Source organism: Pinus tabuliformis, chromosome 8 (assembly GCF_031772625.1).
Source record: "Pinus tabuliformis cultivar Carrire ecotype Pingquan chromosome 8, CPIR1, whole genome shotgun sequence".
Taxonomy (NCBI): Eukaryota; Viridiplantae; Streptophyta; class Pinopsida; order Pinales; family Pinaceae; genus Pinus; species Pinus tabuliformis.
The window spans coordinates 305,395,976-305,412,744 of record NC_142294.1 but is presented as its reverse complement, the minus strand read 5'-3'; the positions used below and the strand labels follow the sequence as shown (position 1 = coordinate 305,412,744).

At 39.0% G+C, this 16,769-nt stretch overlaps 2 protein-coding genes across 2 annotated transcripts; one reads left to right on the top strand and one right to left on the bottom strand.

The window, feature by feature from the left end:
* Positions 1–438: 438 nt before the first annotated feature.
* Positions 439–4,680, top strand: LOC149235349 (uncharacterized). The gene is made up of 2 exons (XM_089368523.1): positions 439–2,827; positions 2,990–4,680. Exons 1-2 carry the CDS (start codon positions 439–441, stop codon positions 4,678–4,680), a joined length of 4,080 nt encoding a protein of 1,359 aa, XP_089224649.1.
* Positions 4,681–11,131: 6,451 nt separating this feature from the next.
* On the bottom strand, positions 11,132–15,593 carry LOC149235348 (large ribosomal subunit protein eL21x/eL21w-like). The gene is made up of 2 exons (XM_089372079.1): positions 15,108–15,593; positions 11,132–11,700 (listed from the first exon to the last, which is right to left on the bottom strand). The coding sequence occupies exons 1-2, from the start codon at positions 15,342–15,344 to the stop codon at positions 11,440–11,442; spliced, it is 498 nt and encodes a 165-aa protein (XP_089228205.1). The 5' UTR covers positions 15,345–15,593; the 3' UTR covers positions 11,132–11,439.
* Positions 15,594–16,769: the final 1,176 nt, after the last annotated feature.

Genomic DNA, 16,769 nt, shown 5'->3' with positions numbered 1-16,769 from the left:
AACCTCCCCCTCCTCCCCCCACTGTGCTTCCCCTCCACACTCTGCTGATAGGAGCTTATCCAAAAATAAATCGAAAGTGACCAATGATGGCCCTCATTCTGAACAGCCAGTATTGACCCGCATTGAGCCCCCCTTGGTCTCTTCGAATCCAGCTCAGTCAGTTCCCGGACTGCAGCCTATAAGAACTACCAGAAGTTCCTCCAAAGATCTTGGTGCATCCGGTGACATCTACAAGAAATCTGGGCCAGGCAGAAAATCAGCCAAGCAGCACCGGGAAGAAAGTTCGCAAAAGGACATAGCTCTAGGGATTCAAACCCCTATGGACTCCTTCATTACAGGTTCCCAAGAGAAAGATACAGCAACCAAAGAACTTGAGAGGCGAGCACCTCCTCGATCGAATGTCTTATGATGAAGCTTTTATCTTGGAATAGCAGGGGTATGGGGCACCCCTCCAAAACAGCGGCCCTAAGAGATCTTCTTCATTCAGAAAGCCCTGAAATCGTTTTACTTCAGGAAACCAAACAAAATCAGAATGATATGCAGACAATCATTGAATCACAAAAATCCTTCATAGGGATCAGTAGTAATTCCAGAGGAGCCTCTGGAGGAATCACCACTATGTGGAAAAAGCAGCATTGGAATTGTGCATCTTCAGTCATCAACTCAAATTGGATCAGGACCAACCTCGTCAACAAAGAAGAAAACTGTGATATTATCATTTATAATATCTATATCCCCAACCATTTTCGGGAAAAGGAACAATGCTGGAAGGAATTGAAGCAGGAAATAGATAAGGAGCAGAATACAAATCTTATCCTTGCGGGAGATCTCAATTTAATTCCCCACGCGAACGAGAAAAGGGGGGGTGCCTTCACCCCAGATCCTTTTAGAAGGCAGCTAGAAACCATCATGGCGGAAGTCGAATTGCTGGACATTATACCAAAGAATAGAAAATACACGTGGAACAATAGACGTCTGGGACCAGGTAACATTATGGAAAGGCTGGACAGAATCTTGATCAATGTTTCTCTTCTTTCCTATTTTGCTGCAGGTCATACCAAAATTCTAAGCGCTACAGCTTCAGATCATTCTCCCATCCTTCTAACGTTGGACGCACATGCCAACCTGGGACCAATCCCTTTCAGATACAATCCATTATGGAAAGAAAGCCCTGAGGCTGAATCTATTATAGCAGAAACATGGAAGAAACATGTTGAAGGATCCCCAAATTATATTTGGGAAACTAAAATTCGAAACATAAGGAAAGCACTTAAGGATTGGGCAAAAACTAGCTACCAAGAACCAGAAAAAATCAAAGGAAAATTGCAGCAGAGTTTGGAAGAGATACAAAAAAAAATAGAAGAACAAGGACTCACTAATCAGCTCAAAGACAAGGAATGGGAAGTGCAGGAACAACTCACTCAAATTAAGAGAGCAGAAGAAGTCAAATGGAGGCTTAAGTCGCGAGAAATATGGTTAAAAGAAGGGGACAAAAATACAGCATACTTCCACAAGCAGGCCACTGTAAAAAAATCAAGAAACATTGTAACCGCTATCATTGATAGTCAAGGCAGCAGGCATGACGATCAGGAATCTATCAAAAGGGCAGCCTTCCATCACTACAAGAACCTACTCACTGAAAATCAAGACGCTAGAGACTACACGGCCTTTCTCCAACACCTTCCAAGGAAAATCTCGGCTGAAGAAAATGAAAGGATGAATAGAGAAATAACTGAGGAAGAGGTTAAAAAAGCTATCTGGACTCTTCAACCAGACAAATCTCCAGGGCCAGATGGCTTCTCAATTAATTTTTACAGAGACCACTGGCATTTGATAAAAAAAGATCTGGTAAAGATGATTAAAGGAATACAAAGAAAAAAGAAAATGGGGGGGTTCACTAATTCAACAAATCTAGCCCTCATCCCCAAGGAATCCAGGCCCACCTCCTTTTCCAGGTTCAGACCTATTTCCTTGTGCAACACTTCTTATAAGATCTTTGCAAAAATCATAGCTGCTAGACTTCAACCTGTGCTTCCTTCTATCATATCTGAAAATCAGGGCGGCTTCATGGCTAACCGGCAGATTCATGACTCCATCTCCTTGGTTCAAGAAGCTATCCATTCTAGTACCTCCAGACAAGAGAAAGGTTTCGTTCTCAAGCTAGATCTAGCCAACGCATTCGACCGAGTCAGACACTCCTTCTTGTACGCTGTCATGGGAAAAATGGGCTTCAACTCTGAATTCATAAGCACCATCGCTGCATGCATCACTGGCCCTTGGATCTCGCCTCTCATCAATGGCCGCCCCTGTGAATACTTTCAATCCACAAGAGGTCTAAGGCAAGGATGCCCTCTCTCACCCTATCTTTTCATCATGATGGCGGAATCCTTCAGCAGCAACCTTGATTACAATCGAAGAGTAGGCCTCATCTCGGGCATCAAGTATGGGAATGGAGTTAAAAATATCAATCATTCACAATTCGCTGACGATACTTTGCTAATTGGCGGGGCCTCCACCACAATAGCAAGGCGCTTCAAATCTATTCTTGACCAATTTATGGAGTGCTCTGGAGGAGAAGTCAACCTTCAGAAAAGCTGCATCTATGGATGGAACATCTCTAATCAAACAGCTCACAACATTGCCAATATATTTGGAGTAGCCTACAAAGAAACCTGGGACCACTTCACATATCTAGGGATGCCAGTTACTTTGGGCGTCCTTAAAGCATCTACCTGGAGTGAAGTAATTGACAAAGTCAAAAGAAAGGTGCAGCAATGGGGAACTCAATGGCTCAACCCAGCGGGTAGATTAATCTTGCTTAAATCAGGTATTTCCTCCTTACCATTATACCGCTTCACTCTTTATCAAGCTCCAGCTTCTTTCCACAACAAGTTAGAAATTGCTCTCCGTAATTTTTTATGGCAAGGAGGGAAACAAGATAAAAATAGATTCAATTTGGTCAATTGGAGAAATGTAATCCAATCTCCAGATAGAGGTGGATTGGGAATCAGAATGCCTAAATTACTGAATCTTGCCTTTGGGATTAAAATGGCTTGGAGACTCATCAGTGAACCTAAAGCCTGGTGGAAACAGGTTCTTGAATGCAAGTATCTTTCAGACAGCAGGCAAAGATTACTTGAATCTGATATTCCAGCAAGGGACTCCACTAAAATATGGCAACTTTGTAAGAAAGCAATTCCCATTCTTGTCCAAAATACTTCAAAAATTCCAGGGGATGGGAGCAGCATTAATTATGCCACTGATAAAATTATGGGTTTTCAACCTATAAATTCTGTAGAAGAAGCCATTCCCATTATTATTTATCTGCATAGTAAGGGCATCCAGAGGCTGGATCAAATCTCAAAATGGGACGAGGAGAGCGGAGCTTGGCTTAGCTGGGAATTTCCGGTCATTCCTCCACACTTGGACTCTAGCTTGCAAGCCCTCATTAAAAATCTCCAAAATAGAGCTCCTATTAAAAAAGGAGCTCTAGATGGGCTCAGATGGGACCCCACGGGCTCAGGGTATACCATTAAATCTGGCTATCAATTCATCTGCAATAGCACTTATCAAGCTCCGGTTTGGAATCAATGGCGAATAATCTGGAAATCTGAGGCCATCCCAAAGGTCAAATTCTTCATCTGGCTGTTGCTTAAAGGGAAAATTCTCACCTCGGAAAATTTAAAAAAAAGAGGGATATATGGTCCCTCAATCTGTCCTAACTGCTGCTCTGAGGAGGAAACCATCCACCATCTTTTTCTTGAATGTGCCTTTGCGAAGAGATGCTGGACTATTATGGCCAAACTTGGCAATATAAACTGGCAGCCCCAGCAAAACATTGCTGAGACAATACATTATTGGAGAAGGAATTGCCCCTGGAAAGATAAGCGGAGCAAGATTGTCAAAAGAACCTGGGACATCATCCCACACAACCTTCTCTGGAAAATCTGGCTCACTAGAAACAAGAAAATTTTTCAAAACCAAGAAGGCAATGTTAGAATAACATGTAGCAGTGCTCACCTTCTAGCGCAGGAAACGATAGTAGTCAAATGCTCAGGCATCATTAAAATTACTGATTACACTACTGAGGAAAGGATCATGATCAGTCATATTCTAGATAGTACAGGCCATCATCATAATATTCAGAGAAGGAGCGCGAATCCTAACCACAAGATCAAACAATGGGAAATAAGGCTCTCATCTCAGGAATTCAAGAGATGGATGACGAGCAATAACTGTCCAATTTTACTCTTTGACGGGGCCTCTAAGTCCAATCCAGGACCAGCAGGAGCAGGAGGAGTTATTCTAGATGAGAAAGGAGAAGAAATAAGTAGCTATGAATGGAGTTTAGGAGTCAAAACTAACAATATTGCGGAGGCTCTTGCTCTGTTCCAAGGTTTGATGCAACTTCAAAAAAGGGGTATCAAAAAGGCAATCGTGCTAGGAGACTCTTCGATTGTCATCGGATATATGAATCATCACAGGCCGTCATCAAATAGCAGCCTCCAACAACACCTCTGCCGCATCAATCTCCTCACCGATTACTTCAGTACAATTCGGTTCTATCATATTCTGCGCACACACAATGGGGCAGCGGACAGTCATGCTAATAAAGCCGTCGGATATCGAGAGGGAACCCTAAGGCACAATCAGCAATCCTTCTTCCAGCCTCTGCCATGAATCTAGTGAAATCTGACAATCCCCAAGCGCGCAATCCGAACAAGCGTGCGGGGGGTATGGTGACTACAGTTTTCGGGCACACGAAAAGCCCAATCAATCAGCTTCAGAATACGATCAGCAATCCATTGGTAATCCCAAGCAAAACTCATAAACGAAGAGGACTGACCAAGGATCTCACTGCCTCAGACAATCGTCCCAGAAATCCCACAAAATACTTTAACTCTGCAGAGAATCGGTCTTCTGAAAAGAATTCAGGATGCCGCAGTCGGATTCAATCTTTAAATAGGAGAGCAGATCCTCTCATCTTACAGCATAACGTCCAAGAGCATCACTGTGAAGTCGAAGGAAGCAACCAGGGCCAGCTGCGACATAGAAGATGTGCCTTGGTATCGATTTTATTTCCCCTGCTTTTTATTTCGCTAACCTATCTATTGGACTCTTACAGGAACAGAACTAAAGGATTGATCAAGAGCTTCAGAAGCCCTCCTTCTATACCCACCGCTCCTCTCTCAGCTCATTTGCTGATCGTCGACCCTTGGCTCTCCATCCCGCCCCCCTCTCTTGCTCCTTCCTGGCTACTTTCCCCCTTCTCTTTTCCCTGCCATTATACAGAGCGTCATCTCTCTGATCCGCTCTCTCTCTTATCCTCGAAGTTGAGACTTGGGCTCTCGAACTCCCTCTGTTGCAGCTCATTCTCTATCAGATCCGACATCAAACCGTGGTCCCCTCTTCCTTGTAACCTCACGGAGCCCTTAGGCTGTTCTTGTGATTCTGTCTCTTTTAAAATCAATCCTTTCTCTGTGATGGCGCGTGAGGAGCAATGTTTTCACTGCCGAGACCTACAAGCGGAATTCGACGAGGTCAGAGCTCAACAGCGAATTCTGGAAGATCAAGTGCGAAATATGGAAGCTAGGCAAGCAGAAAAGATCCATTGTCTGGAAGGAAAATTTGAGGAGCAGTTCAGAAATCTCCATGCTAAGTACCGTACAGAAATGGAGTTGTTTCTCCACAGGGTTCACTCGCTTCAGGATCAGTTCAACGGGCTTAGCAATAGATGCATCCATGCTGAGGAATCATTGGCAATTTTAAGAGACATTTTGGAAGCCAAACAGAAAGCAAAATCAACTTCTTCAAGCGTCAATCCAATGGAAGCAGATCAGCACCCAGAGGACTCTACTGCGAGGAATATCAGTCATATTTCCATCGATTAAATCATGTATTGCAAATGCAAATTTTTGTGTCTTCAGTTCGTCCGAATCTATAGTAGTACTTGCTCTTTAGTAGTCCGAATTTTGAGAATCCAGCTCAGGGATAGGGACCTCATTCTCTATCCTTGGATTTGTAATGCTCTTGCAGCAAACTATGTATGGCTTTATGCCTTAGCACTTTTTTCAATCAATACATAGCATCCGAATTTGTTAAAAAAAAAAAACACATTAACTTTTTTTTTTCCAATAAGTTCATCTACTCCTCTATAATATATATATATATATATATATTAGCACTCCAATTTATATTTTTTTGTCAATATTTATTTTTATTTTTTTCCGTGGAAATATTTGGCCAAATCCACTCAAAGGGATCACTTCCCATCAACTTACTAGCAGAGCTAACCCCGAGAGTGTTGATAAAAATTGACCTTGTGACCTCCCAGTGGTGAGGTGCTTTTAACAAGAAGACCTCAACCAATTGAGGTAACCCTTGGGGCTATCTATCAATATTAGGTAATGCAACCTTCACAATTTTTCAAATAACCTTCCACGAAACACCGGGAATATGACCTTTTCCCCCTCATTATTATAACTTTGTCTTAACCAGTCTAATTTTGATTATCTTGACTTCCACTTCCTATGTTGGGAAGATTTCCTTCTTATTCTTTGGACAAAGTGTTATTAGTGTCACCATCCTCCGCCTTGAAAGGACACCTTGTAACCCCTTCAGTGAATGTCGCCTATGAAAGGACACACTATAACCCCTTTCAACAAATGTCGCCCATAACTTAAACAAGGGTTAGACACGATTTCGTCTAGTTATCTATGGCTAATCAAACAGGTGAATAATTGTTCTCTCTTGTCCTATGGCAGCGACGTTTTTTAAATTCCAACAACAATAACATCCTATTGGACTTGGCGATCGATTTGTTTGACAGGCGTTAACCCCCTCACAATGTTGCTTATCACAAATTCACACCAATTTTACCTAATGATAATAGTGATTGTTGATTCACTGTCTTCTGACTTTTTAACTCCTAGACAGTGCCTCTAGTGATTGTTACCCACCAAAAGTGGGTGACCCCTAGGAAAACCCTTTCTCCTAGTCATTTCTTTCAGCGAAAAGCCAACAACCCCTAAGAGCCACCTTGTTGTCGAAGTGACGTGCCATTCATATCTCTGCCATATGCCTCGGACATATGTTTTCTCGCCCATTTGTCAAGAGCACATGTTGAAAAGTGGGCCTCTGATCAAAAGGTAATTTATTCTTTATACAATGGGGTGATTATGCTTGTTTGTATTTGGGCATTTACACATGGATTATGGGGTGACTTGGAAGAAAGGTGGGTCTTGGCGATAGTCTTGTTCCCTCACCTTAAATAGGGGGTTAATTTTCCATCCTAGACTACTAGGACTGCCCTTAATGGCCCATTGTTTTAAGGAGACACTACTTGGAAATTCATAATTGAGATAGTGTGTCTCATATATCCATTTTCCATACTTATCACTTCCCTCCGTACATTACAGTGCCTTATTCCACATTTCTCCTTCGGGTCCACTAACCATTAGTTCATTGGTATTTGGCATCCACACATCCTCGTACCTTAATTAGGGCCTAGAAATACACCTTGGGAGGTCAATGCAGCAAAAAGAAAATGAAAGAGCATACAATGGCCACAAGAAAAACAAAAATAAAAATAAAAAAAATGCAAAACACAGTCAGGATTTTGCATTAGCACGTGGTACAAAGTCAAGTATGAGCTCGCTCTAGCTTTATCATATGACCATCACCGGGTTCCTAGGTCAATGTTGCCCCATCTCATAGAAGACAAGGAACTCTTGCATGTCCCAACCTCTAACTGGTGATAAACTACCCCATCCTAAAGGGGGTAATAATTGTTATACATCATACAAAGTAAGCTCTCGTTCCTCCAGCTACAAGCAATAATACAAGTAAAAATCAAGAAAAAGTAAAAGGCAAAATATAGAGAGACAGAATAACAAATATCAAGGCAACTCATGCATCCATGATTGCTCCCTCCTCACATCTATACACCTAAGATGAGGTATCACATCATAGTTGGTCCCTTTGACCATGGCACTTGACCATGAAATCCCTTTCCCCATTCATTCCATCATTATTCACATGGCACCTATCGATTGAAGGGAGGATTGAAGACATATCACATTCCTTTGGAGGTTGGAAACACCTAATAGGGTCATCTATTAGCCACTCATATATGAGGTAACACCATTATGTGACTAAAACCCCAATTTTGGAAAAGAAACCACATATTAAGTGTCATGCCCATTTCTTTCAAGCTTGGTTCACTTAGATGCACTTATAAGTGATGTACCTGATAATGAAAGTTGCAACACTGGGTATTGTGTGATTGGCAAGTGGCTCCATCTATAGGTCGTTTGGGCAACTTAATTAGGGTCCAAGGCCTTCAAAGGGCCATATTGACACCCATAGGTGATGCGTTGATAGAAATGGGACTCTAAAGCATTTTAGAGCATCATTCATAGCCATGGGCACATCCAGCGCCCACAGCTTTTCCACTTTACCCTATATTATCCATGGGATGATGTCCCTAGACCAGCATGCCCCCAATCAACTTAGCACATAATGAGTGTTAGGCAGTTGACCCAGGGCCTAAATGAGGTTTGTCTCATGCCTTAGACATGGCAAGGCAAGCACCATCTTCAGTGCCCTCAAGTTGGAGCAAAGACGGGGATTTCACCACTTGGAGAACCATGAGACCCAATTTTGTGCCCCAAACACATTTAGGGGCCCACAAGTTGATTTCAATGAGACAAAGGGGCCACCCTCTCCATCATGATTTTAGGAGCCCTCTACACTCACTTTGGCACATAAGGAGCTTAATATATGCCTTCAAAAGGCCTACACATGCATGACATTATCATTTCAACGCTCGTGTGGGTTAGTTATTATATTTTCACATTGGTTACTAAGTGAGCTAATGTTTTTCTCACATTACTTTATTACTTAGAGGGGCTTTTAGGCATAATTCAATTTAGTAGGACTTGTATATATTGGAGATCACTACATTGTTATCAATCATCGTCAAACTTGTGAATTGCGGACCTCTTAAAGAACTCGCAATTGCTTCTTGTGGGTGATTTTGGAGATACTTGGATGCATTTTGATGGACATTGATTTTGATATTCTTTGGAGCTATTTCTTGGTCTAATGGAAGGATATATTGCATATTATCTTGTAAGTGGAATCTATGTCGAATATGTTTTTCTTGAATGTTTAATACATGGAACTATTGATTCTATGTTAATTTTGAGCTTTAATTTGTTGAAGATCAATTTGTTGAAGACTATCTAGATGAATGTTGTATGCATTACACATTATAACACGTAATGAATGTTCCTAGTGGAGTACTTGTTATTCTCCATCAAAATCCATTATCCCATTCAGTGAGTAATAGCTAGAATTTTGATAGCTAGGGCATCAAAGTTTAGCCTCCTTATAGGGAATTAGGCTTATCTTAAGCATCCTAGAATCCATATGCCCATAGGACAAGGCACTAGTCCAATCACTTAGTGATCATCTTAAAATCTTATCCAAAAACCTCTCCTAAATTCGGTTCCTAAATTCAGTCCTTTTAAGGCTAGATTAGTCAACTAGGACTTCGTGCGAAATTCTAGGGAAAGATTTTTGGTGGTTCGAGAGCCTTAACATCAAGAAGAGTGTCTTAGCTACAAGATCTCTCATTTTGGTGGACTTCAATTTCATCCATAAAATCTTTTACCCTAGGCCTTTGCCCTACGATGGAAATCCTAGTTTTCTTCTCTCAACTTAAGGACTTCCTTGAAGGTTTCATGAGCCTTGACCTTGTTGAAATCAATCATAGGAAACCTTTTCTCCTTGCCTTGACTCTTGAGAACTCCAACACTCGCCTAACCTATCAAACCCTAGGTCTTGTGCATATTTTTCTAGGCCTTCTTATGGAAAACAAATTGCTTCCTAGTGGAACATTGAGCCTAAAATTGAGTCTTTCTTGAGAAGATCCTAGCAGATTACCTCATTCATCATCCTTAGAATACCATTTATAGGTGATTTTATCCTACTCGGACTCCTCCCATCAATGAAAGTCTGTAAAAAGCAGGGGATTTTGGCTGTGGTAGCGGGCCACTACCCCATTGTTAGCACTTGGTTTAGCGTTAACCTTCCAGAGTTCCCTCTCCAAGGCTTGCCAAATTTTGAGGTAACAGTAACGACATTTGACAACCAGCTTTCGATTTGTTCATATTCTTTATGTCTATGAGAGTCACATGCAACGTTCTATTCACTAGGGAGCTTGATTATTTCTTCAATTGACTCAAGATGTGTTGTAAGAACTGTGTCAGCATTAATAATTGAGCCCTACTGTAATGGCCCCTGTAATAAGGAATTTGCCGCTGCAGGAGATTTAAGTTTGATTGTATAAATAGAACGTCTATGGTTCCGTTATCTATAAATTTTATTACTGTTATAATCGACTTTGTTTTGGTTCTTGATGAATTTCAATCCTGATCCCATTTTATGTGCAGCAATTTTTGGTGCCTCCCATGTTTTGCAGGAAATGTTAACCTGTACTTCACCTTTATCCAGATGAGAGCTCGCTAACAATTCTCTGTTATGCGTTTACCTGTCGAATCAATGTGCAATGGAACAATCTTTCTTCAAAAAATCACAATGAGAGAAACTCCTAATGAATGTGGCCAAAAGCAGGATCAGACAAGGTCTAAAAAAGAATGTGGCCAAGACTACATCAAAGAGGGTCTGAAAAGTATGGTCAAAAGAGAGGACCTGAAAGTATAGTCATAGGCCCAGATTAGAACTTGAATCTCATACTTGGCCAAGACTACATCAGAGAGGGTCTGGAAAGTAATGCCAAAAGAGAGGATCTGAAAACTATAGTCATAGGCCCATATTAGAACTTGAATCTCTTACTTTACTGAGAAAAACCTTAAATGAATAGTACCGAGGACTATCAACATAAAAAAACAAATAATTAATTAAAAATCTATATAAGACAAATAATGTAAATAATATATATAATTAAATAAAAAATTATTGTTATTAATATTATTATTCTGTATACCTTCAAATTGCTGACTAAACAAGGTATGTTTTCATGATTCATAAATATCAATAATTGGTATTTTAAAATATATATATATATACAAAGCACGCTTGCATCTTACATAATCAAACCCATTAATAAGCCAAAGAACTGGTGAGCCTCCTAAACACTCTTTACCATTCAATCAAATTCCGTCAGGATTATGTCAAGCCACTTATAAAGGTCCACAAAACCCTTATTTTGGATCCATGTCCAGAGATCCTAAAAACTGGTAGCTAAGCACTAACATACCAATAAAATAGGTTGGCAATACAAAGGAACTGACACATAAATAGTCATATATCAAAAAAAATTAAAAATATGTTCAGGTAAAATCCTAAGAACTTTCATAAGGAGATGGTCATCTTTATCATGAAACAACCAGAGCAAATTACTCTTCTAAAATCTTAATATCCACCCTTCAAATCATTAACAACATCATATGGAATAGGTGTGACTGTCTCCAAAACAGCACCCTCAACAAGAAATCCTGGCTTAGGGCCTTCAGGCTGCCTCTTGGTACTGAGAGGAGGCTCACCACGTGCTTTAGCCTCTGCCTTCAATCGGTCATTGGTTTTTCTTCTTAACAAGGCATCCTCTGCGCACCTAGACGGTTGCACATGCTCAATTCGAACATGAATTCTCTTCTTGATAATCTTGTTGCGAACCTGAACATCAACTAGAATTTCATCAGAAGGTGAAACAAAGACAAACAAAACTCCATCCCATTGGATTCCCATAATTGTTACCACAATCATGTACTCCAACACTTCTAATATATGAAAAGACAAGACCGCAGTTAACTTTTGCTATAACATGGATGAACCATGGCCGTTATATTTCAGAGTCATTATCAATATTGATTCATTTAATTACATCCGGAGAAACTGATATCACAATCGTAAGCACTCAAGGACGGCATGCAGTTGTTTAGTGCAAGTACTCTACAATATTTATGCAAATTTTGCAAGACAACCACACGTAATCATACATACTAGGTGCAGAATGTGGGGGCACAGAATGCCTCGTATCTTTCCCCCGTCGACAAAAAGATGGTTGAAAGAAGAGTAGGTGCCAATGGGCTAAGCAAAAATGCATGACGTGACACCCAGATGTGCAAACCAGACTGCACCATGTTCATATAATTGGAGCACATTCTTATTCTGCCGTGCTGAAACTCTTGGATGGTCTTTAGAATATATATAATTATCAATAATTTATGTTGAATAAGTCCCATTTTTTCTCAAATTGACAAGTCGTTTCTGCAGATTTGTGATAGTGAGACATACGGGGTTTAGTCTGCTGTTTATCATATATTTTTAGCAGTCCTCGCTAGAGTAGTTAAAGTTTAAACTAGATTAGTTTATTATCTCGTATTGATTCAGAAATTAATAGGTGATTTAAAGATTTTCCATTTATTTGATAACTGAGCCAACAATCAACAAACAAAAAAATGCAGGCACACTGAGCAAAATATCCAATTGAGAAACTAGCAAAACTAAGCATCATAAAATCCATTTCATTAAGATTCAAAATACCATCAAACAATTAAAAATAACTAAAAATAAAAATAAAAATCTACCTGGATGAAAGATAAGCATCAGTGATGATCCAGTGGTGTCAGTTTAAATGCAACAACAATGTCAAGTAATTACAATATACTACCAGGAAAAAAACTAATTTATGTGTTTCCACAGTTATATAAAATATTAAAATCACCTTTCTATCCATCTTGGATAGTCTTGACTCTCGAGGAAGTGAAACGTCAACAGAGAAACCAACAGTTCTATATGGAGATAATGGACATTCGTCTGGCTCAAATTGAGCAGCACATTCCATGCATTCCAACTATGTCAGCCCCTCTAGCCTCTAGTGCGAAAGATCCAGCTCCCATCACATCTTTAGATTCCTAATTATCTAATGATTGCAGGCAGTTTTTTGTATTGTGATTATGCAGTAGACTCTTTAGTAATGTTACAGTTATTAAGACTAACAGTTTTGGACTAGTTATTCTATTGGCAGATCGTCAAAATTATCTGGTTTCCTATTGGGCAAATAGAGACCATCTGCCATAAAGTATGCTGACAGTAAATGGATGACCTATGTACAATTGAAACTTCCAAAAAAAAATCTCCTTTCTATCCAAAAAAATCCAAATACAAGAAACCAAAAATGAGTTACTAAGCAGAGGAAGTTCCAAAAGAAATAGAATCCCTAGAGACAAATATCTGCAAACACAACTTAATAATCAAAATAAACATAAATAACCATATTAAAAAAGGATTTGAAATTGATATAAACAGTGCAAAAGGCATGTTAAATTGGATGATTATAAGAATATAGCGAACAAATTTAGTACTCCAAATACTCTAGTAGAAAAGAAAGCTCTCAAGATCTTCGCAATCACTACAGGCCACAGAAGCAAACAGTCTTTCTTCTTAGTCAGGAACGACTGACTTTTTTGTCCCAGGGTCAAAAAGACATATATTATATATATGATCAGAAGCAGTAAATAAACTGAGACAGGGCCTTGTCCAAAGAAAAAAATTGAGAAAGATAAGTTAAAAAAATCTATAAAAACTCTTTATCCCAAAAGGGTTGAAAGTAAGCTCCTAGCTAATTAGGAGGTGTGCACCCATCCAAGGAAAAAAACAACAACAACAACAACCTTATTAGATTAAATTTATAATCGTCTTAGCCTTCAGATAATACAATCACTTACGATTGACATTAAAGCGTAGAGTAGACAGGTAAGCTCCTATATAATTAGGAGGTGTGCACCCATCCAAGGCAAAAGACTAGAAATCCTTGCTAGATTAAAATTATTGTCTGCTTAGATCTCAGATAATGAGTCTAATCCAATCAATATCAAAATTTCTCCAATACCACCGGGGGCCTAAAATGGTAAACAAGAAAAAAAAAAAAAAAAAATCTATACGAATTCCTAGAGCCTCTTTTCAACTTAACTACCTGATCCATTTTACCGTGAAGGGGCAACGAAACGAGCAAACACAGTTTGCAAGAAAGTGAAATGCCACTCGAGAATTAAAAAAAACATATATATATATATATAAAAGCATGAAACTTGAACAATAATTAACTGTGCTTACACATGCCATATACTAGCCACATGGTCCCAACAACCCTCAACGAGTATGGAGGGTTCAATAAGATAGGCTAGCATATAGGACCAATATAAGCTACGAGGCATCAGTTTCTGCTAGAACAAGAACAGAAGATATTTTCAGCAATATATGCATATATCTCAATTCTCATACTAAATTGACCCAAAAGAGTAAAGAGTCAAGACCATCCATATTAATACAGTATCTAGTTAAGCTTAGCTGTAGTTTATAAGATAAATTTGAGTTTATAACCTTGTAAGTGTCATCTTTTACCAGTATAGATTTAGAGTATACTATATGCCTAGATCTTGCTGTAGGCATGTTTCGTATGCCCAAAAAGGTATTACTAGCTAATGTTCGGATCTTACTAAGCAATTAAGATCTGTCTCTCCATGTACCATGTACTGAAGGGATAACTCGCAAAATGGCATCTTCTGCAATGCTCATTGGTCAAGGACATTTAAGGCAAAGTAACAATATATCGAACACGATAATTCTGGTATTGACATCTAACTAATTGATGCCGAGTAAGCCAATAACAATATATCAAACGCAATAATTCTGGTATTGACATCTAACTAAATGATGCAGAGTAAGCCAATATCTCCGCTAAGGTACATGCCACAGATGCACTGTAGCAAAACATCAAACGGAAACGATATGAAGGGTAATTAAACAAAAAAGATTAAAAGATAACTAATCAAAATAAGATCCACTTCAATGAGATTCAAAACGTGGTCCAAAATAGAAAAATCTAGCCATACAGTATTAAAATCCTCACAAACATAACTTAGAACCCCAGCTACCCAGCATATTTAATTGAAAATATTTTTAAAGAATGAAAGGAAAACATAAATCAAAACCTTACAATAATACTCCAGCCATCGAGGTTAGAAAAAAAATAGCATGGAAAAAGGCGGAATGCGTGATGGAAAAATAAAATACGGGACCTCTTTGTTCATTTCCACGCCAATAGCTCGCTTGGTGACGTTCCAGACAACGCCCGTGCGGCCATGGTAGAACTTGTGAGGCATCCCTTTGTGAATCGAACCATTGACCTTAATGTCCACGTACTGACCTATCTTGAAGGTCCTCAGATATGTGCTGATCGGGGCATATCCCTTCTTCCTGAAGGGCCTGGCGAACAGATCCCTCGTCCGAGCACGCACTCCATGGCCTGCCGGCATTGTCTCTTCCCTCTTTAGATCCTTTCTTCCTGTGTAGGGTTTTTCAGTATAAACCCCTAACTTTCAGCGTTAGGGTTCCGTGGATTTTAAGATAGATGTCGAGGAACAAATCTTGAGAGAATCACACCCGGTTTTTTTTATTATTATTAATTTTGTTTTTTGGTATTTTCATTTTTCCTTTAAATGTTATAAGAGTAACAGGGATCAGATTCGGAGGAAATACTTACAGTTGAATATGACAGGGTAATACTTTGGGCTGGATTTTCTTTACATTGCTATGGATGCTAGTAATGGTTTGGAGGGAATGTTTTTATGTTAAGGTGGATTCTTTTTACCTTGTTGTAAATGGTTGTAATTATTTATATTATTTATTTACTTTCCTCTTAAAAAAACCTCAAACTAACAAGCTAATATTGAGCAAAGTCACATTAAAAAGTCTTTATTGCTATTTTAACGGAGCAGAAAAAGGAAAAAAAATTAGTGCCAATATTTAAAACAAATTCAAATTATTAAAAAATAAAATATTAAGATTGTAGATTGAGTTAAAAATAATGAAAGATAGTATATAAGAATTGGAAAAATAGAAATAGTTGACAATTGAAGAAAAATGCACCTTGAGAGATCAGATTAACACAAAAAAACTAACTAATAATATAGCCCTAAGTAAGTAATATGGATAATAAATTGGACAACAAACCCATCAAAAAGAAAAAGAACAAGTTAATTAAGCTTGATCATGAGTGCACTAAAAGAGCCTCAGCTGGATCATGAGTGTAATAAAAGAGCCTCAGCTCGATCATGAGTGCAATAAAAGAGCCTTGAATTTTATAGTTGTTGGTATAAAATAGTAGAAAGATGAAGACACGTTAGACACAAATTGAAACAACTTATCTCATAGAAGTAAGAAGGCTGGGAAAGATACTCGAGCATAGATTGATTTGTGTTAGGGTAAGATGTAAAGAACATAAATTTGGCATACTCAGTAAATCTCTAAGCCTAAAAGAGACACGAATCTTTATAAATGAGGACCTCATCCCAACAAACCACATTAAATTAAGGAAGGAGGTTGAAAAGGTAAAGGAAGTCAGAAAGAAAGGCAAATGGGCAATCATTAGAAATAGTAAAGTTATTATTAGGGATAGAGACCAAAAGCACGGTGATAAATAGGAATTTGGTGCACTCTAGATGCTCTTTTGGAAATGTCTTGGCTTTCGATGGCGTAAAGGTTTTATGCTAAGTTGGATCCAAAGTGAATTTGATATTATTTTTTTAGTTGAAACTTAGGAGTATGATGAGTCTAATCCCTCACATAAATGGATATATTTTGTGGTCAGCTTAGAACAAGAAATCCTCTCGCAAAGGGATTGGAAGAATAGCTTGTTATATAAAAAAGTGTCTCTCTCCTCACACTCGGCTTCATAAGAT

Excerpts from the sequence above, each read along its gene's own strand:
- LOC149235349 (XM_089368523.1), top strand. The coding sequence starts at position 439 with ATGGGGCACCCCTCCAAAACAGCGGCCCTAAGAGATCTTCTTCATTCA. Across the intron at positions 2,828-2,989 it reads ATTAATCTTGCTTAAATCAG|ATAGAGGTGGATTGGGAATC; the intron begins GTATTTCCTCCT and ends TCCAATCTCCAG.
- LOC149235348 (XM_089372079.1), bottom strand. The coding sequence starts at position 15,344 with ATGCCGGCAGGCCATGGAGTGCGTGCTCGGACGAGGGATCTGTTCGCC. Across the intron at positions 11,701-15,107 it reads GCGTGGAAATGAACAAAGAG|GTTCGCAACAAGATTATCAA; the intron begins GTCCCGTATTTT and ends GTTGATGTTCAG.